Source organism: Sinohyriopsis cumingii, chromosome 2 (genome assembly GCF_028554795.1).
Source record: "Sinohyriopsis cumingii isolate HCF-2022 chromosome 2, ASM2855479v2, whole genome shotgun sequence".
Taxonomy (NCBI): Eukaryota; Metazoa; Mollusca; class Bivalvia; order Unionida; family Unionidae; genus Sinohyriopsis; species Sinohyriopsis cumingii.
This window is the reverse complement of record NC_142962.1, coordinates 154695894-154718616: the sequence shown is the minus strand read 5'-3', so window position 1 is coordinate 154718616 and position 22723 is coordinate 154695894. Positions and strand designations below refer to the sequence as shown.

At 34.5% G+C, this 22723-nt stretch overlaps 1 protein-coding gene across 1 annotated transcript in view; it reads right to left on the bottom strand.

Moving 5' to 3' along the window:
* Positions 1–7480: 7480 nt before the first annotated feature.
* LOC149806145 (putative chitinase 10) overlaps positions 7481–22723 on the bottom strand; it is a 38863-nt gene continuing 23620 nt past the window's right edge. The window contains exons 12-15 of the mRNA XM_089935198.1: positions 21659–21844; positions 20139–20258; positions 19724–19881; positions 7481–7887 (exon numbers count right to left, since the gene is read on the bottom strand). Coding sequence (XP_089791324.1) covers positions 19753–19881; positions 20139–20258; positions 21659–21844 — 435 coding nt within the window. The 3' untranslated portion in view covers positions 7481–7887; positions 19724–19752. The remainder of the gene's footprint in view (positions 7888–19723; positions 19882–20138; positions 20259–21658; positions 21845–22723) is intronic.

The following is a 22723-nucleotide window of genomic DNA, read 5'->3' as shown; positions in this document are numbered from 1 at the left end:
TGTTCACCTCCCTGGAGTGTTAATGGTGTAATGTATATCACCTACATTTCTTCAATTGTATAAGGAGTATATTTTTTAGTCTGAGAGAATTTTAAGCTATGGGCAACATAGTCAGAACTTTATCAGCAGGCTATAATGTCTTCTTCTTTGTATTTGTGTCAAATCTGAATTTCATTCTTGATTGAGGAGATCTAAGATAAGTTCTTGATATTGTACAAGCATTTGACAATTTTTATTTGAAATCAGTTACGAGATCAAGATTTGATTAATTTCTGAATCTTCGAATGAAAGAAATTTCTCTTATAATACCTCTAATGGTTCACGGACGGTAGTAACAATATCTACCTCAACAGGACTAAAGCATATATATCATTGAATATATTCCGTAACATCAGACATGAACAAATAAAGAGCCTCATTTCAATCAATTGATGAGAATAAAGAGAATAATTAGTATAAAATGATCACCGTGATCAATAGAATGTGATAGACCAATAACAGCAGCCACAGTGATCTTATAAAAAAAGACCAAGATATATGTCAGATAGATGAGTATTATCCTGATGAACATCATTCTCAAGATCTCACATTCCCATATCACTAGTAACTAACTAGAAAGGTAAACACCAGGCATTTCTCTTTTAACAGGATCAACTTGTTTTAGCCAATCAAAGATTGTTAGTTACAAGTGGATTAGCCATAATCTTACCTCCAGCTAGGTCTTTACCTAGTAGGGAATTACTACTATCAATGGCCATAGAAGTCGCCGCTCCTGAGACTAAATCTGTTCACAAGTTATGACAATGGAGAGGAACATTACCAATGTCGCATCCAACTCCCCAAATAAGAACACATTTCCAGAGGAAGGGTACCTCAGAAAAACACAAAGTACTTGATAATTGAAGACTCTGAGAAGCTCCCGTTTCCCTTAATATTGTAATAGGGATTTGGTTGTCAAATGACCCAAAACCGATTATATCCTTTCGATATTGAATTATTCATTATTCTCAATAATAAGATCAGACTGGAATTTTCTTGAACTAACACAATTATTGCTTCCACCGCATGACTTACATTGTGATTTTGGTTTTCGTTCTCTACAAGATGATCGACAATATTTTATTTCACCGGGTTTTGTAAATAATAAAATAAAATATGAAATATTGGATGGAATAACAAATCGTGGAAGAGATACATAATAAAAACAACACGAGGCCCCTTATGTAAGATACAACATTTTGTCAATTATTCTAGCAAAATGAAATTGAACATGATATTTGAATGATACACTCTCTATTAGAAGTACAATTACCAACTTATTAAAACAAAATCCAATTAGCCATGATGTTCATACCTGTAAGATAAATTTTATTTTCAAATAAAGTTAATGATCTTGCTAAATTTCCCAGCGTGAATGCATAATCTTTTCACTAGCCGGTCCTATCAAATCAAACGTGGTACTAGATTAGCGTCCATGTATTCCTTTTTCAGCCTATCTCTCTCCCTTTCTAAGTCTGTCTGTCTGTTTGTATGTTTGTCTGTCTGTCTGTCTCTGTCTCAGTCTGTCTGTCTGTCTGTCTCTCTTTCTCTCTCTCTCTCTCTCTCTCTCTCTCTCTCTCTCTCTCTCTCTCTCAGATACCCATCGACGAAGCCGGCAAACTTATTTCTACCATTTTATTTCGATTTGTGATTTGTGTTTTTGATTTGGAGGATGAAAATCGGTTTACTAAAGGTATATTCCTGAGACATGTTTGCTTTCAATGCTCACTAAATGTGGCGTTTACAAAGATTTGGATTAATTCGAGAAGGCTTGAATTGGGAACAATCACACCCAGAGCGTTTGATGAAAAAGCGTGTTTATTTTTCAGATTTAAATTTTTCATCACCTATGTGAACATTTATTCCAAAGTCTTTTTTTATCTACAATTTGCTAACTGAAGATAATTAAGATGGAGCTGAATTTTCTTTCAGAGAAATCGACTGTTATTAAAGTGTTGTTCATTTTTCCTTGTTAAAATAAGACGATTATGAGGAGACAGAATAGTTAAACGCCATGGGATTTTGAACGTCCGAAAAGGAAACCGCATAGAGGAAACAAAACGAACTTCAACTTTATCCGCCCACGCGAAACAATACGGAAAACATAACGACCATATATTGAAAGGTAAAAGTACATTAATTCATTTTTACAAGTTTCATAGGTGTTTTTTTTCTTGCTGTTGTTTTCTACTTTTGAATTCCTACATAGTGGCATAAGTTATCAGTTACAGAGTCAAACAGCGTAATTATGCCCTCTAAGGTTACATTTTTCTTGGTGTTATTAAATCATTCTCCAGCAAATATTGAATCGGTTTTTATAAATTTCCTTGATTCAATTGATCATTCATATAAGGATGTTTTTTGACAGGTTTAGAATTACCCATTTTAAAGGCATGGCATATATTAACAGCAGAGAGTGTTGCAGAATAGAAACCGAGTGGGTTTTGGATTAAATGAATAATACAAACACAATGTTTAGAGATGGAAATTTATTAAATGAATTAATAAAGAAAAATATGTGGTGTATAAATACAATGATCCTCGCATGCTCTCAACATACGATTGATCCAATCACTCTATACAAACATTCACACATTGAAAATAAACCAAACATATGAATTCAATATCACATACAGATTCAAGAAACCTTATGGACTGCAGATAGGGTTCAAATAATAGTATGCACTATAAGAGAGATTCAGATGATCTCACGTATGGACTACGATTAAGATTCAAATAATTTCAAGGTATTCAAATGTGTTTCAAATAATGTTATGCACTGTAAGTGAGATTCACATAATGTCCTGGAATACAACTAAGATTCAAAATAATCTAATGTAAATGAAAATGTACCAAATTGAGACAACAATTGGAACAAACATATGCTTCTTGACCCTTGTACAGTCGTGCGATTCAAAAACTGATGAACCGCAGTTTCACCGAGTCCTTGGGTTGGCCCACACTTTTATCGGCTTCTCGCACCCTTCACGGATCCACCACATATACAGTCATACGTATACTCACGTACAGACAGCATACAGCACCCTTGAATTAGCTACGTCTACATTCGTGGCTCCAACACATGTACAGAAATACGTACATACATACATACATACATACATACATACATACATACATACATACATACATACATACATACATACATACATACATACATATCGACAGCACGCAGCCCTAAATACTCTGGAAACTCCAGACAGCTCTAAACGGCTTCCGCCCACCCTAAACAGCTATAGTCAGCCCTAAACAGCTCTAGACAGCTTCAGACAGTTCTAGACAGCTCTAGTCAGCTCTAGTCAGCTCTAGTCATAGTCATAGTCACATTCAGCCCTATGGCTGGAGAACAATGGATAGCGTACACTCCTTGACGAGATCCAAAACGACCAGTATGTCAGTTAGAAATTGAGCTTCCTTAAATCCATTGGAGAGTGAGTAATAGTCATGGTAAAATACCCGTGCATATCATGCTTTTAATGTCCTTCGTCGCAGTAATTTATTTTCGGCGAGGTACATGTTAGTACAATCGCTTACCTGGAAAAACACTTATTCACCCTTGATTACGTTTTACGCCTGTACAACTAAAAGTAGTCAAATAGTTCTAAGGCAAAATCAAGTTATTTTTTGGGCCAAATTCTGTGACAGCGAGGATGAACGGAGAACTTGCTGGAAGGTCCATTTTTTAAAAACAAAGCTTCCTACGAAAATAAAATATCAAATACATCAAGCTCTAGTCTCTAAGTAAAACCGAGATATTCTATAATTGGGTTAATTTATTGTGTTACTTTCTCTTTGTCGTTTGTATTTTTCGAAAAAGAAATTTACTGGCTCTTGTTTTCCTGTCGCTGAATAATCTATGAAATCAGTGTTATACAAATATAATAAATAATATGGATTTATATTGTGTTCGAAGTATAGCATCCTCTCCCACAAGTGAACTAACAACAATAATAACAACAACAACAAAAAAGAACTGCAAATACAAGCAAGTGTGTGAAATGTGGTACAAATAAATATAAATTTATTTCGTCTCGTATAAAAACAAGTGGAGATATCGCTACTTCATTAGGAAAATTACAAGGAACTCCATGGGCTAAATACCCAGGAGAAAACTATCTTGCAGGATATAATCAGTGTGGTCCTGGAACCCGACATGATATCCAACTTGACGAGAGAAATCAAGCAAGACCTCGTGAGTATCCAGTAAATGCAATTGTTCAAGCATGTCACGTTCATTATGTAGCTCATAAAAGTAAAGATTTACAACTACAACATATTGCAGATGTTACGTTCATTCATTGGTTGAATTCCATAAAAATAAGGCAATCTGGCAAATCGAATTACCACCACCTAAAATAATTTAGCATGCACAGATTGATGTCCGCACTTCCAAATGTAGTTCATCAAGTAGATATATTATTGTTACCGCACGAAATTATTAACATTGGTGACTGTTAATCATGTAGAAACAAACACGCGTTGACTGCCGTTGAGGTTGCATAAATATATAAAGAAGCAGAACCCCTATCATCTAATACAGCAGCTGAATGCGTATCTGCGTTTGAACGAATTTATCAAAGATGGAAACAGCTGCTATAGGGCGATCCTGGCAAGTAATGTCTTGGTACAGCATCATCTCTGATGAAAAAATATAACGTTTAAATTAGACGAGGACATACTGCAATTCATCACGATCAGGAAATAGATGAACTATTTAATTGAACACTTGCTGAGCGGCTATTTGGATATCAATACGCAAAGGAAATACATCAGAAAGATATGAGATCTCGTCAATGGCTTGCAAGATTACCAAGTGTGACAGCTGCGTTAAATAATGAAATTACTCGTGCGATTTCTATAACAACCCATCAATGCGATTACTATAAAACATATACCAATACAACTGCATGACTTTTCAAAACAATCTATAGTAGGTAATGTTACTGTAAGATATTTATATGAACCTGGTGAACTTGAAGGTTGCAAAATAAGAGCGACTGATCCTATTTGGAGTTTGATGACACATACAAATTCCAGCTTGGTAAGATCTTCGGGTAGACCTGCAGTCTAAAGATTAGATTCAACTACTCCTCAACTTGGATTTGTACGTGAGCAATTACAATTAATTTCTTAAGATACACAATTAACACCGCATTCACTTTTGTAAACTAGCACCTCGACGTCGATTACATTCAAGAGAGGTCAGCATGACATGTTCGCGTGTGTGACCAAGACTACTATCAATTATATCTACATGTAAATTGTCTTGGATCATTATTTGAATACTGCCACAATATTACCGTGTTACTGCTCGTACAATGAATTTTTTGCGGTTGTTTCAATGTCATGATAAATTCTGCATCGAGATCAATGTCGGGTTTATTTTATTGTCACACTGTTTATAACTAATGTTTTTCTTACTCTCTCGTCGTTAGTTTCCTCAATTTGATTATTATTTTCTGTTACGTCTATGATAAACCTCCGCAAATGAGTTATTCTTCTTACTCGGGACGCTGCTAGATAAACTTAGTTTGACCATTTGATACCGTCATCGACGTTCAAGAGATTTGTATCTGAGATGGTTAATCCTTGTGATGAAAGAATTGTCATTGCGTATATTAGCTTCCGTCAAGTTTTGTCCATAGTCAACGCGCTCTCAACAACACTGACAGGAAATAAAACAATATCATATAATACAAGAGTTTGTTTCTCTGACGATCTTGCTATATAAATGTCCATATCCTTTCCTCGCGTATCTGCCTGTCCATGACACAATGGTACGGGTCGATTTGAAATTTTTTCTTTATGTCACATAAATAATTGTTTTTGAAATGTGTCACGAACAATCATACTACTTGCCACTCTCAACTCATTTGGTCTCCGTAAATTTCAAACATTATTTATAACAGTTTCTAAAACTATTTCACGCATTATTTCACATTCGGTTGTAGTCTGATTAATTTCTTAAACTCTTAATTCTGGATCAAGCGCTCTATGATCATCAGTTATTTCTTCATAATAATCCACAGGTGTTTTTCAGCCATTTTTGTTTAGACAATCCAATAAAAGGTGGTGGTTGACCACGATCGCCACACATTATTACTGCAGTATTTTTTGTCAATAACCAATCAAGCAATATTTTTAACGTTTCCTTAGAAACGGTGCATGCTTCATCCCAAACAATAATCCTTGGAATAATTTCCTCGCCCATTCGTTCATTTTTCTCCCTTCCATCGAAAGACTTTATCATAAGTACATGATTTAATATTTCTTTCTTTGATTTTTCTTGCGAGTCTGTGTGTACGTGTTAATAAAACTACATCAAAATTCCGAAATAATTCAATCACACAACTTGTTTTACCAGAACATCTTTGTCCATTGAGATAAACAGTCTTATTTCTGGCCACAGGATCATATACCGATGATGCAGATGACAATTGTAATATTTGATTTTTGTTTTTGGTAATAAGTATTTTTAATTTCAGAATAATTAATTGTATTTTCTTGTTTTATTCTCCATTCACCCCTTGATGCATAAGTGCCGAAATGTGGTTGTACTAGCAATCCTGTATTTTGTTACTTCTATTCTTATCCATGTATTGGTCGGAAAATGTAAATATTTTCAAGGAGTAACAACTAAGTTCTTGCAGCAATGCCAAGAAAACACATTACCATTATTTTTGTCAAATAGTGTATAAAATAATATATCTTCTAAAGTATTGTTATATCAAAAAGTCAAAAAAATAATTTATCTGCTGCCATGGCGTGTTCTCTTCGTGCCTTCTGTCATCATTTCCTCTGTAATAAATAAATGTCTGTGTTGTGATGATGCATTGAAAACCATCGATTCAGTCAGTTCTGTGTTTCCTATTAGACTCTCAGGGTAGATGTAATTAGAATATTTTGTGATATAAGTTTTGAGAAAGCACAATAGGAACATCTCCGGTCATTTCGGTCAATTTACGGAAAAATCCAGAGATGTTCAGGTTATGATTACTGTATGAATCTCACCTGAAGATGTTTCCAACAGTCGGAAACAGGACTATTTCTGTCACGTACACAGTTATTCTTAATCATACAAAGTTTCATAGTTCTGTTTTAGCTGACATTGTTGTCGTTCATTTTTATGAATCATCTGAAAAGTTGACATATTCTTAATACATGACAATTCTGATCATGATAGTGTAATATTTGTTATTTTAAAATAAATAATGTCAGGTGGTAAACAAACATATACTGTATTCTTTAGATGCAATGTCGACAACATGGAAAGAAAAGAAAAGTAAGAAACATATCAATGTTATTCACAAGTTTTAATTCTCATAGAATACAAGTGTGCAATTCGAATCCACAACATTCACTACAGAATTATATTAACTGCATTAGATACTTTGTATCTACATTTTATATGTACAGTTCCTTTTAAGATCTGTTAGAAATTACCGGATGGGCTAAATGATTAAGTTTGATTTAAAAGAAAAAATATTAAGGCACATATTCCATGGATCTGAACTAGACTGAAAGCCTTGGTAACAGACCAATACAGTCTATTTCGTTGAGAGACTTTTTACTTATTATGAAAAAACAACTAGTCACGAGACGTTATAGATTGCTCTTGATTGGTCGAGAAAAGGGTTTACGGTCGACATCCAGGTATGTTGTAAATGTGATCACAGGTTTTGGATATGGTACTGAAGCCCGTTCCGGCAGGGCATGTGTACTCGTACACGTAGCGGTTGGAACAATAATAGTAATTTTGGCAACTCGTTGGATGTGCATGTATGCCGTCAGATTTATCGGTGCAGAAGTTGAGGCCTCCCGCCGATGGCCCTGTAATGAAAAATGAATGTTATCATCTACATGTTCAAACTTAATAAATTAAAATGAATTTTTCTTTAAATTACATGAAAATATTCCCCTTACTTTGTCTTATCACAGAAGTCATAGTTTACTGGGTGAAAACCGCAGGCTTTCAATAACCATGTAACGATCGAATTATGAAGCACAGTTCATTCATCAGAAAATATCTTGAATAGTCTCAACATCAGTGGCATAAAGCATGCAGTAAATTATGTGACTTCTCTTACTCATTCTTCTACTAGTATGCAATAGACAGCTATCATGTTGAGAGTAACCTATCACGATACACAATGTACAGTTATAAATAAAGATAGTGAATAAATGTAGTTAACGCAACGTCAAACTGCCCTGTGGCAAAGGTCATCCTATGTAGGATGCAATTATAAAGATGGAACGGTACTATAGTGTCATGACCGTAACACTAATAATTAACCGATATTAGTAAAATGTTAAAAAATATAGGTCAAGGTTATCGTTTTGCTTGTTAGAGTGTATTACTAATATGGATGCATCTACTGAAGCTTTATAGACCCAAGAAATGAAGCTTAACTAAAAGATGTCAACATAAACACTGTAGCATGAACTTCAGGTGACAGAGAACGTGCTGTGCAACATGGGTTGAGTAAATTTTCAGGATGTATCCCCCTCACCTAATTTCATGGTTTAAGACCACAATGTGTGCATATGGCCTACCACAAACGCAAGGATCCCACAGTTTAAAGTTAAAACTTTAACAAAACCAATAAAAGATGAAATAAATTGCCTAAAATAATGTACGTGAAATGTACAATTTACCTAAATGATTAAAGCGTTCAATACGAGCAATAATTACCTACATTTACAATAAGGACGCAGTGCCCATATAGATGCATTCCCTTACAAACTGTTATGATTCTTCATACAGACCATAAAACATGTAACCATGAGCTAAACACTAAATAATAACTTGTACAATGTGAAATGAAAGTCACAGTGGCCTATTTTGTAAGGTGTGATACTAATCGAGATGAATACAGTCATTTAGTATTATGATTCTAACATCAATTTATAACACAAAACACGATCCAAGTCAGAGACTTAAAAAGTATGGGACTCGGTGACTTACAGTTGTGATGACGGTGTAGTACTCCAAACGATGAGACCTATCACTAAACTTATTGATTGCAGGTTAACAGTATGTGCAAGTGTGCAAGACGACTGTGTGGTTATGAGTTAGACATACAAACTTTACCTAAGCCAGTTAAATGAAGATTACATTCACCGTCTTTTATGAATATACAATCATCCAGTTTAATTACTTTAGCATCAACAGTATAAACACAAAATTAAATCTGGGTCAAAGAACATGAAATATGGTGACCTACATTCGTTATGTAATTGTTGCACACTTCAAAATGCATCCACCCGTGAAGTTTAATGACTCCAAATTTAACAATATTTGTACAGGATGCACAAAGTGTATGTGGTCATGAACTAACAGCAAACGTTAACTTCAGTCCGTAAACGGTAAAATTTAAGTCACAGTGACCCTCTTCTGCTGTACGTCTGTGTTACAAACTAAGATGCATACTACTATAGAGCTGATGATTCTAGTCGAGTCCAAGTTCTGAGAACACAATGAACAATAAGAAGGTATTATTACTTTTATGTCAAGTTCACATAAGTCTCAACTAATTCCAACACAGTTGTCCCCAATTGTAACCCAAACATCTTTGGGAGATCCATGCAAAGTCCATGTCATGTTTCCGGTGTATTTCTCGCTGGGATATGTAAAGAATCTTGACACATAGTTTACAGGAAAGTGAATCTATATATAGACTCAATATACAAGTTATACCAAGAGTTTAGGGGTATTCAAAATGCTATCTGAAAACTGGCTTATACGTTTTCCATTTATACATGATCTTGACATTTGCCTTGATTGGACAAGATGTTGCAGGATAAACCCAGCAAATACCACCGATTCGTGAGAGGTGTGAATGCCATACTCAAGAAAATACAATTTTATAAAATGACATCTTTGATGAGATCCTTAGTACTATTTCATAATTTTAATATTTCACATGTGTGTAACCATGTTATGGCTTCACACTTGACATACAAATCACGTTCGCGGTTCGTGGATGCAATTCTCGCCACATCACACAACAGTTTTGCTAATTTTGTATTTTGTAATAGTATAGGAATACCAACACATTTGAACTTCTTTATTTGTTTGCCTCGGTTTCTACGTATGCATTGAAGCGTGCCACCCCCACCTCCACGGCCTGGATTCGTTACACACATTTCATGAAATATTCTTTAATGTCTGTAAAGTCTGCATGATTTTGGCATATTCGATTATACTAAGCATTATGGATGGCAAGATCAGGACGTGCAATATCATGATTATGTAATATTCCATTATACTAAGCATTATGGGTGGAAAGATCAGGACGTGCTATATTATGATTATGTCATATTCGATTATACTAAGCATTATGGATGGCAAGATCAGGACGTGCAATATCATGATTATGTCATATTCCATTATACTAAGCATTATGAGTGGCAAGATCAGTACGTGCAATATCATGATTATGTCATTTTCCATTATACTAAGCATTATGGGTGGCAAGATCAGGACATACTATATCATGATCATGTAATATTCCATTATACTAAGCATTATGGGTGGAAAGATCAGGAAGTGCTATATTATGATTATGTCATATTCGATCATGCTAAGCATTATGGATGGCAAGATCAGGACGTGCAATATCATGTTTATGTCATATTCCATTATACTAAGCATTATGGATGGCTAGATCAGGACGTGCAATATCATGATTATGTCATATTAAATTATACTAAGCATTATGGATGGCAAGATCAGGACGTGCAATATCATGATTATGTCATATTCCATTATACTAAGCATTATGGATGGCTAGATCAGGACGTGCAATATCATGATTATGACATATTCCATTATACTAAGCATTATGGGTGGCAAGATCAGAACGTGCAATATAATGATTATGTCATATTCGATTATACTAAGGATTATGGATGACAAGATCAGGACGTGCAATATCATGATTATGTCATATTCCATTATACTAAGCATTATGGATGGCAAGATCAGGACGTGCAATATCATGATTATGTCATATTCCATTATACTAAGCATTATGGATGGCTAGATCAGGACGTGCAATATCATGATTATGTCATATTCCATTATACTAAGCATTATGGGTGGCAAGATCAGAACGTGCAATATAATGATTATGTCATATTCGATTATACAAAGCATTATGGATGAGAAGATCAGGACGTGCAATATCATGATTATGTCATATTCGATTATGCAAAGCATTTTCATGGCAAGATCAGGAAGTGCAATATCATGATTATGTCATATTCCATTATACTAAGCATTATGGATAGCAAGATCAGGACGTGCAATATCATGATTGTGTCATTTTCGATTATACTAAGCATTATGGGTGGCAACATCAGGACGTGCAATATCATGATTATGTCATATTCCATTATCCTAAGCATAATGGGTGGCAAGATCAGGACGTGCAATATCATGATTATATAATATTCCATTATACTAAGCATTATGGGTGGCAAGATCAGGACGTGCAATGTCATGATTATGTCATATTCCATTATGCTAAGCATTATGAGTGGCAAGATCAGTACGTGCAATTTCATGATTATGTTATTTTCCATTATACCAAGCATTATGGGTGGCAAGATCAGGACATACTATATCATGATTATGTAATATTCCATTATACTAAGCATTTTGGGTGGAAAGATCAGGACGTGCTATATTATGATTATGTCATATTCGATTATGCTAAGCATTATGGATGGCAAGATCAGGACGTGCAATATCATGTTTATGTCATATTCCATTATACTAAGCATTATGGATGGCTAGATCAGGACGTGCAATATCATGATTATGTCATATTCCATTATACTAAGCATTATGGGTGGAAAGATCAGGACGTGCTATATTATGATTATGTCATATTCGATTATGCTAAGCATTATGGATGGCAAGATCAGGACGTGCAATATCATGTTTATGTCATATTCCATTATACTAAGCATTATGGATGGCTAGATCAGGACGTGCAATATCATGATTATGTCATATTCCATTATACTAAGCATTATGGATGGCAAGATCAGGACGTGCAATATCATGATTATGTCATATTCCATTATACTAAGCATTATGGATGGCTAGATCAGGACGTGCAATATCATGATTATGTCATATTCCATTATACTAAGCATTATGGGTGGCAAGATCAGAACGTGCAATATAATGATTATGTCATATTCGATTATACAAAGCATTATGGATGACAAGATCAGGACGTGGAATATCATGATTATGTCATATTCGATTATACAAAGCATTTTCATGGCAAGATCAGGAAGTGCAATATCATGAGTATGTCATATTCCATTATACTAAGCATTATGGATAGCAAGATCAGGACGTGCAATATCATGATTGTGTCATATTCGATTATACTAAGCATTATGGGTGGCAACATCAGGACGTGCAATATCATGATTATGTCATATTCCATTATACTAAGCATTATGGGTGGCAAGATCAGGACGTGCAATATCATGATTATATAATATTCCATTATACTAAGCATTATGGGTGGCTAGATCAGAACGTGCAATATCATTATTATGTCATATTCCATTATACTAAGCATTATGGATGGCAAGATCAGGACGTGCAATATCATGATTGTGTCATATTCGATTATACTAAGCATTATGGGTGGCAAGATCAGGACGTGCAATGTCATGATTATGTCATATTCCATTATGCTAAGCATTATGAGTGGCAAGATCAGTACGTGCAATTTCATGATTATGTTATTTTCCATTATACTAAGCATTATGGGTGGCAAGATCAGGACATACTATATCATGATTATGTAATATTCCATTATACTAAGCATTATGGGTGGAAAGATCAGGACGTGCTATATTATGATTATGTCATATTCGATTATGCTAAGCATTATGGATGGCAAGATCAGGACGTGCAATATAATGATTATGTCATATTCCATTATACTACGCATTATGGATGGCTAGATCAGGACGTGCAATATCATGATTATGTCATATTCCATTATACTAAGCATTATGGATGGCAAGATCAGGACGTGCAATATCATGATTATGTCATATTCCATTATACTAAGCATTATGGATGGCTAGATCAGGACGTGCAATATCATGATTATGTCATATTCCATTATACTTAGCATTATGGGTGGCAAGATCAGAACGTGCAATATAATGATTATGTCATATTCGATTATACTAAGCATTATGGATGACAAGATCAGGACGTGCAATATCATGATTATGTCATATTCGATTATGCAAAGCATTTTCATGGCAAGATCAGGAAGTGCAATATCATGATTATGTCATATTCTATTATACTAAGCATTATGGATAGCAAGATCAGGACGTGCAATATCATGATTGTGTCATATTCGATTATACTAAGCATTATGGGTGGCAACATCAGAACGTGCAATATCATGATTATGTCATATTCCATTATACTAAGCATTATGGGTGGCAAGATCAGGACGTGCAATATCATGATTATATAATATTCCATTATACTAAGCAGTATGGGTGGCTAGATCAGAACGTGCAATATCATGATTATGTCATATTCCATTATACTAAGCATTATGGATGGCAAGATCAGGACGTGCAATATCATGATTGTGTCATATTCGATTATACTAAGCATTATGGGCGGCAAGATCAGGACGTGCAATGTCATGAGTATGTCATATTCCATTATGCTAAGCATTATGGATGGCAAGATCAGGACGTGCAATATCATGATTGTGTCATATTCGATTATACTAAGCATTATGGGTGGCAAGATCAGGACGTGCAATGTCATGATTATGTCAGATTCCATTATGCTAAGCATTATGAGTGGCAAGATCAGTACGTGCAATTTCATGATTATGTTATTTTCCATTATACTAAGCATTATGGGTGGCAAGATCAGGACATACTATATCATGATTATGTAATATTCCATTATACTAAGCATTATGGGTGGAAAGATCAGGACGTGCAATATCATGATTGTGTCATATTCGATTATACTAAGCATTATGGGCGGCAAGATCAGGACGTGCAATGTCATGAGTATGTCATATTCCATTATGCTAAGCATTATGGATGGCTAGATCAGGACGTGCAATATCATGATTATGTCATATTCCATTATACTAAGCATTATGGATGGCAAGATCAGGACGTGCAATATCATGATTATGTCATATTCCATTATACTAAGCATTATGGATGGCTAGATCAGGACGTGCAATATCATGATTATGTCATATTCCATTATACTAAGCATTATAGGTGGCAAGATCAGAACGTGCAATATAATGATTATGTCATATTCGATTATACAAAGCATTATGGATGACAAGATCAGGACGTGGAATATCATGATTATGTCATATTCGATTATACAAAGCATTTTCATGGCAAGATCAGGAAGTGCAATATCATGAGTATGTCATATTCCATTATACTAAGCATTATGGATAGCAAGATCAGGACGTGCAATATCATGATTGTGTCATATTCGATTATACTAAGCATTATGGGTGGCAACATCAGGACGTGCAATATCATGATTATGTCATATTCCATTATACTAAGCATTATGGGTGCCAAGATCAGGACGTGCAATATCATGATTATATAATATTCCATTATACTAAGCATTATGGGTGGCTAGATCAGAACGTGCAATATCATTATTATGTCATATTCCATTATACTAAGCATTATGGATGGCAAGATCAGGACGTGCAATATCATGATTGTGTCATATTCGATTATACTAAGCATTATGGGTGGCAAGATCAGGACGTGCAATGTCATGATTATGTCATATTCCATTATGCTAAGCATTATGAGTGGCAAGATCAGTACGTGCAATTTCATGATTATGTTATTTTCCATTATACTAAGCATTATGGGTGGCAAGATCAGGACATACTATATCATGATTATGTAATATTCCATTATACTAAGCATTATGGGTGGAAAGATCAGGACGTGCTATATTATGATTATGTCATATTCGATTATGCTAAGCATTATGGATGGCAAGATCAGGACGTGCAATATAATGATTATGTCATATTCCATTATACTACGCATTATGGATGGCTAGATCAGGACGTGCAATATCATGATTATGTCATATTCCATTATACTAAGCATTATGGATGGCAAGATCAGGACGTGCAATATCATGATTATGTCATATTCCATTATACTAAGCATTATGGATGGCTAGATCAGGACGTGCAATATCATGATTATGTCATATTCCATTATACTAAGCATTATGGGTGGCAAGATCAGAACGTGCAATATAATGATTATGTCATATTCGATTATACTAAGCATTATGGATGACAAGATCAGGACGTGCAATATCATGATTATGTCATATTCGATTATGCAAAGCATTTTCATGGCAAGATCAGGAAGTGCAATATCATGATTATGTCATATTCCATTATACTAAGCATTATGGATAGCAAGATCAGGACGTGCAATATCATGATTGTGTCATATTCGATTATACTAAGCATTATGGGTGGCAACATCAGAACGTGCAATATCATGATTATGTCATATTCCATTATACTAAGCATTATGGGTGGCAAGATCAGGACGTGCAATATCATGATTATATAATATTCCATTATACTAAGCAGTATGGGTGGCTAGATCAGAACGTGCAATATCATGATTATGTCATATTCCATTATACTAAGCATTATGGATGGCAAGATCAGGACGTGCAATATCATGATTGTGTCATATTCGATTATACTAAGCATTATGGGCGGCAAGATCAGGACGTGCAATGTCATGAGTATGTCATATTCCATTATGCTAAGCATTATGGATGGCAAGATCAGGACGTGCAATATCATGATTGTGTCATTTTCGATTATACTAAGCATTATGGGTGGCAAGATCAGGACGTGCAATGTCATGATTATGTCATATTCCATTATGCTAAGCATTATGAGTGGCAAGATCAGTACGTGCAATTTCATGATTATGTTATTTTCCATTATACTAAGCATTATGGGTGGCAAGATCAGGACATACTATATCATGATTATGTAATATTCTATTATACTAAGCATTATGGGTGGAAAGATCAGGACGTGCAATATCATGATTGTGTCATATTCGATTATACTAAGCATTATGGGCGGCAAGATCAGGACGTGCAATGTCATGAGTATGTCATATTCCATTATGCTAAGCATTATGGATGGCTAGATCAGGACGTGCAATATCATGATTATGTCATATTCCATTATACTAAGCATTATGGATGGCAAGATCAGGACGTGCAATATCATGATTATGTCATATTCCATTATACTAAGCATTATGGATGGCTAGATCAGGACGTGCAATATCATGATTATGTCATATTCCATTATACTAAGCATTATAGGTGGCAAGATCAGAACGTGCAATATAATGATTATGTCATATTCGATTATACAAAGCATTATGGATGACAAGATCAGGACGTGGAATATCATGATTATGTCATATTCGTTTATACAAAGCATTTTCATGGCAAGATCAGGAAGTGCAATATCATGAGTATGTCATATTCCATTATACTAAGCATTATGGATAGCAAGATCAGGACGTGCAATATCATGATTGTGTCATATTCGATTATACTAAGCATTATGGGTGGCAACATCAGGACGTGCAATATCATGATTATGTCATATTCCATTATACTAAGCATTATGGGTGCCAAGATCAGGACGTGCAATATCATGATTATATAATATTCCATTATACTAAGCATTATGGGTGGCTAGATCAGAACGTGCAATATCATTATTATGTCATATTCCATTATACTAAGCATTATGGATGGCAAGATCAGGACGTGCAATATCATGATTGTGTCATATTCGATTATACTAAGCATTATGGGTGGCAAGATCAGGACGTGCAATGTCATGATTATGTCATATTCCATTATGCTAAGCATTATGAGTGGCAAGATCAGTACGTGCAATTTCATGATTATGTTATTTTCCATTATACTAAGCATTATGGGTGGCAAGATCAGGACATACTATATCATGATTATGTAATATTCCATTATACTAAGCATTATGGGTGGAAAGATCAGGACGTGCCATATTATGATTATGTCATATTCGATTATGCTAAGCATTATGGATGGCAAGATCAGGACGTGCAATATAATGATTATGTCATATTCCATTATACTACGCATTATGGATGGCTAGATCAGGACGTGCAATATCATGATTATGTCATATTCCATTATACTAAGCATTATGGATGGCAAGATCAGGACGTGCAATATCATGATTATGTCATATTCCATTATACTAAGCATTATGGATGGCTAGATCAGGACGTGCAATATCATGATTATGTCATATTCCATTATACTAAGCATTATGGGTGGCAAGATCAGAACGTGCAATATAATGATTATGTCATATTCGATTATACTAAGCATTATGGATGACAAGATCAGGACGTGCAATATCATGATTATGTCATATTCGATTATGCAAAGCATTTTCATGGCAAGATCAGGAAGTGCAATATCATGATTATGTCATATTCCATTATACTAAGCATTATGGATAGCAAGATCAGGACGTGCAATATCATGATTGTGTCATATTCGATTATACTAAGCATTATGGGTGGCAACATCAGAACGTGCAATATCATGATTATGTCATATTCCATTATACTAAGCATTATGGGTGGCAAGATCGGGACGTGCAATATCATGATTATATAATATTCCATTATACTAAGCAGTATGGGTGGCTAGATCAGAACGTGCAATATCATGATTATGTCATATTCCATTATACTAAGCATTATGGATGGCAAGATCAGGACGTGCAATATCATGATTGTGTCATATTCGATTATACTAAGCATTATGGGCGGCAAGATCAGGACGTGCAATGTCATGAGTATGTCATATTCCATTATGCTAAGCATTATGGATGGCAAGATCAGGACGTGCAATATCATGATTATATAATATTCCATTATACTAAGCATTATGGGTGGCTAGATCAGAACGTGCAATATCATGATTATGTCATATTCCATTATACTAAGCATTATGGATGGCAAGATCAGCACGTGCAATATGATGATTGTGTCATATTCGATTATACTAAGCATTATGGGTGGCAACATCAGGACGTGGAATATCATGATTATGTCATATTCCATTATGCTAAGCATTATGGATGGCAAGATCAGGCCGTGCAATATCATGATTGAGTCATATTCGATTATACTAAGCATTATGGGTGGCAAGATCAGAACGTGCAATATCATGATTATGTCATATTCCATTATGCCAAGCATTATGGATGGCAAGATCAGGACGTGCAATATCATGATTATATAATATTCCATTATACTAAGCATTATGGGTGGCTAGATCAGAACGTGCAATATCATGATTATGTCATATTCCATTATACTAAGCATTATGGATGGCAAGATCAGCACGTGCAATATGATGATTGTGTCATATTCGATTATACTAAGCATTATGGGTGGCAACATCAGGACGTGCAATATCATGATTATGTCATATTCCATTATGCTAATCATTATGGATGGCAAGATCAGGACGTGCAATATCATGATTATGTCATAATCGATTATGCTAAGCATTATGGGTGGCAAGATCAGAACGTGCAATATCATGCACGAAGATTTATTCATGGTTGTAATTTACTATTCTTTAAAATTTCAAAACACGACACAATGTTATAGCTATATTTGGAAATAACACAGAAATATATTTTTAAAAATTATTGATAATAAGTAACTATTTATCCACATTCTTTTTATTAAAATGTATGTATGTATGTATGTATGTATGTATGTATATGGAGGAATTCATAATTCTAAGATAGGAAATTTAAAAGCATATTCTTAATGTGAGAAAAGTTAGTGAATAATAATTTAATTAATTACAGACATTGCTAATTTACAACTCACAAATGGTATCCACAAATATGTACCAACACCAACTACTAAAGGGTTTTGTGACAATATAATGTTATTTAAGATTCGTATCGATGGATAATAGATAATGCTATTGGTTAATCATTCTGTTGGAAACAATTCCATAATGAGACGATGTTCCACGAGATTAATTTACTAATGCGTGGAATAATAGTTGGTGCTGTACCAGAAAAAGACCAATAATAGGAAAGCCAAATTTAGATACAGCAAATAATTTTAGTATTGCACTATATAAAGTAGAAGGAAAAGACGTTCAGCTAAGATATAATAAAAAAAGACTCTCCACAAGTAATCAATGCATGCGTAAGAAAAATACTATTACACAAACTTTGATATAAAACAAGATTCTGCTTGAACATGACATGAAAGAAATTTAAAGTTATTTAGCTAATACTTAGCAGATGTTAGTTTGTCATGGTCAAGTTTTCTGCGTTTTTCTTTTTATGAAAAAAGACGAGAGATAACACTGACAGCAACTCTAAACGACACTGGTCCTGCTTCTAGCACATTTGCAACTATTGAAAATCTCCATCTAGAGCTAAATTTGGACAATTAAAAAAAACAACAACATAAAAACCCAAATAAAACAAACACTTACGGTGGGGGTGTAACTATGTGTATAGCCGACTAGCCAAGAGCGTTGTTAATGGCAGTCAATAGAGTGTACTTGCCCTGACCGCATACGTTGGTGAAATCATCCAAATCAAGTGCCCAAACCATAATTCCGCCAAAACCATTTTGCTTGATCCAATCAACCTAAAAATGTATATGTATATGGAATCAAACATCTGCTACAATCAGCCATAATGTTTGAAACATATTCTTGTATAAAAATCCTTTAATTATTGCTGTATTTATCCTGCTTACAAAAATACATTAATGTTTCTTATGTGGTGAAAATTGCATAAAATGCAAGTGTCATAATTCCTTTTTGTTGTTTTCAGTCCTTAGCAGCGTTTGATTGACAAATATTTGAAGGCTACAATATAAAAACAAATCGAGAAACATCTAACCTTGATTTTTAGACTAGCAGGGTTGTCATACCCGATCCACTGATCGCCTTTTACCATATATGGCACTTGCTGATCATTTATGTAGCGTGTTTGGCCCCCAGATGCTATCATCTGGCAAATCTGAAACGGAGAGAAACACGTGCAGCTGGAGAGAGAGAGAGAGAGAGAGAGAGAGAGAGAGAGAGAGAGAGAGAGAGAGAGAGTATGTCACAATGATTTGACTGGAAAAATGTATAACCCTTTAGATCCAAAATTTAAACTTAAGCACAATTGTTTTTGTTTTAATTCATGAAGTGTTTGGACTTTCTCTCTCTCTCTCTTTAAAACTAATAAATTATATTTGTATTTTAAACGTGGATACGATTAAAGCAAAGAAGAGATTTAGACAGGAACTAGCATGACGACGTGAAAAGAAGTCTGGCTATGAAGGACTGTACTGGATAGCTGGGAGTGAATGAATATAAAGAGAGAGTCCAGAACAATATATTAAAAGGAAGAGAGATGCAATGAAAATTACAATGAGAAAGACACTGGATGCGAAGGAAGAAATTCAAATTAGGAGATGCGATAATGTGAACGAAAAAATTGAAGAGGAAGAAAAAGGAGGAATGTAGAGCTTGTAAAGAAGATAATGAATGATGGTGAAGGAGCAAACGAGGAGAAGAAAGAAAAAATGATCGAAAATGAAAAATGATTAACAAAAATAGGAAGTAAAAGGATGACTGAAGCAGAAACAGAAGACCAGAAGAAGAAATCAAAGCATCATATAAGCAAAGCAAGCATTATGAAGCAATTTCACTACGCATCAAATGGTGATATAAGTGTTAATGGCGATAATGAAAGTGAACAATATTAAGCATATTGCTGAAGTAGAGTTGAATATCTACTTTGCTTTAGTAGTAAAACTTTCAATATAAACGTATATTGTCTAGTAATATAGTTTTGTATTGAACTAAATACAGAACGGATTCCATGGCCAGCAAATGATTGAAAACAAAATTTTGATTTCAGTTTTTTGTTTAAATAATTTGATCAGCATTAAAATCAACAATAATTAGAAGAATCATGAACAAATTAATTTACAAACGGACAGACAGACATTTAAAGTTTTCATTAAGGATAGTCAACATTTTTCAAAATGTATGAGACGAAAAGATATTTTCCAGATGACGCTTAATTCTGATATATTTATCTTACTTGACATGTGTCACCCTTCCTTGGATTACATGATTATTTAAACAATAAAAACTGATTTCATTCAATTTTGACCAATTTACAAAAGACATGATGCATTTTATACATACATGTCTCAAAGTGTATAAAAGGAATGCTATATTTATATGCAACAGACTAATAACGTGTTTCAACATATCTATCGAAATGACTGACATGTTAAAACATATCTATTAGAAAGACTGACAATATAGTCATCTGACCGAAAAGATGATTGACACATTTTTGAAGGAATATGTCTGAAGAATAGTGACACAAATTTATGGGAAAGCTATACCAAATCCAACCTCATAGTATGACAGGAATCCAACTTCCCTGGTGAACTCTCCCGCTACTCCCGCCCCTCTAGCAAAGGCCATTACGTCACTCTCAGAAGGGATCGATAGTGTAAAAGATCGGCCATACAGGCCCAGTCCGATATTCAACTTGTACTTTGGGCAACCGGTCTGGTGCCAATAATTTGATGCCCAAGCCTGAAACGCAAACAAAGCAATTATATATCGTGTTAAATGTAAGAGGAGGGGCTTGGGGTTAAATTATTCAGTCTTTTGAAAGAGAAGATTATAGTCAGAAAAGTATGTTTCCTGTATTGAGCAAATTTGACTATAAAATGACTAGCTTTTCTTGATTGAGAATTCGACAAAGTTAAAATTTACCACAAAGCAAATTTATTTTAAAAAAAGCTTTCTTTTTAACTAAGATCATTTTCATTTTCTTATAGTCCAAATGGTTGCATACCGTCTAAAAGTAATTATAGTGGAAAGGTTAATAATAAGTTTGTTGTTCGAAACGGTCCAAAACAGTTGATAAATTTGATACTATCGTTTTCGCAGAAATCAGCAGCAAATCAGATAAGAAGCAATATGGTGTGCATCAAAGTGCAGATTATACTAATTTCAGAAGGCATGTCGGTCATTTCGGCGAAATTGTTTCTAAAATCAATATTAAAAAATTACACATTAGCCTAAGAAGGCGGTAATCGCAGACTGGTACATAATACAAGTGTTTTATGATTATTTATACCAAGGATTATGTACTGACACGCTGGCATTATTACGAGGTCATGTGATTTCAGTCTACATTACATTCGGAATTTTTTATGAGGTTCCATGTGCATTGATTCATTATTATGGCAATTGAATGTATAGGATTTGCACTGGGGAACTGCGCACTGCTATCACGAGTCACTAGGAATGTAATGTTTAATACACTTATAAAGGATACAGCACTAACCCGTTCAATTACAGGTATCATGCAACTATTTTAATTGAATCTATGCTATCATACAAGTTAATTTCAAAAGTAAAAAATTCTTGAATTAATCCGTTCTGTCCCTTAATATGCAAAACATT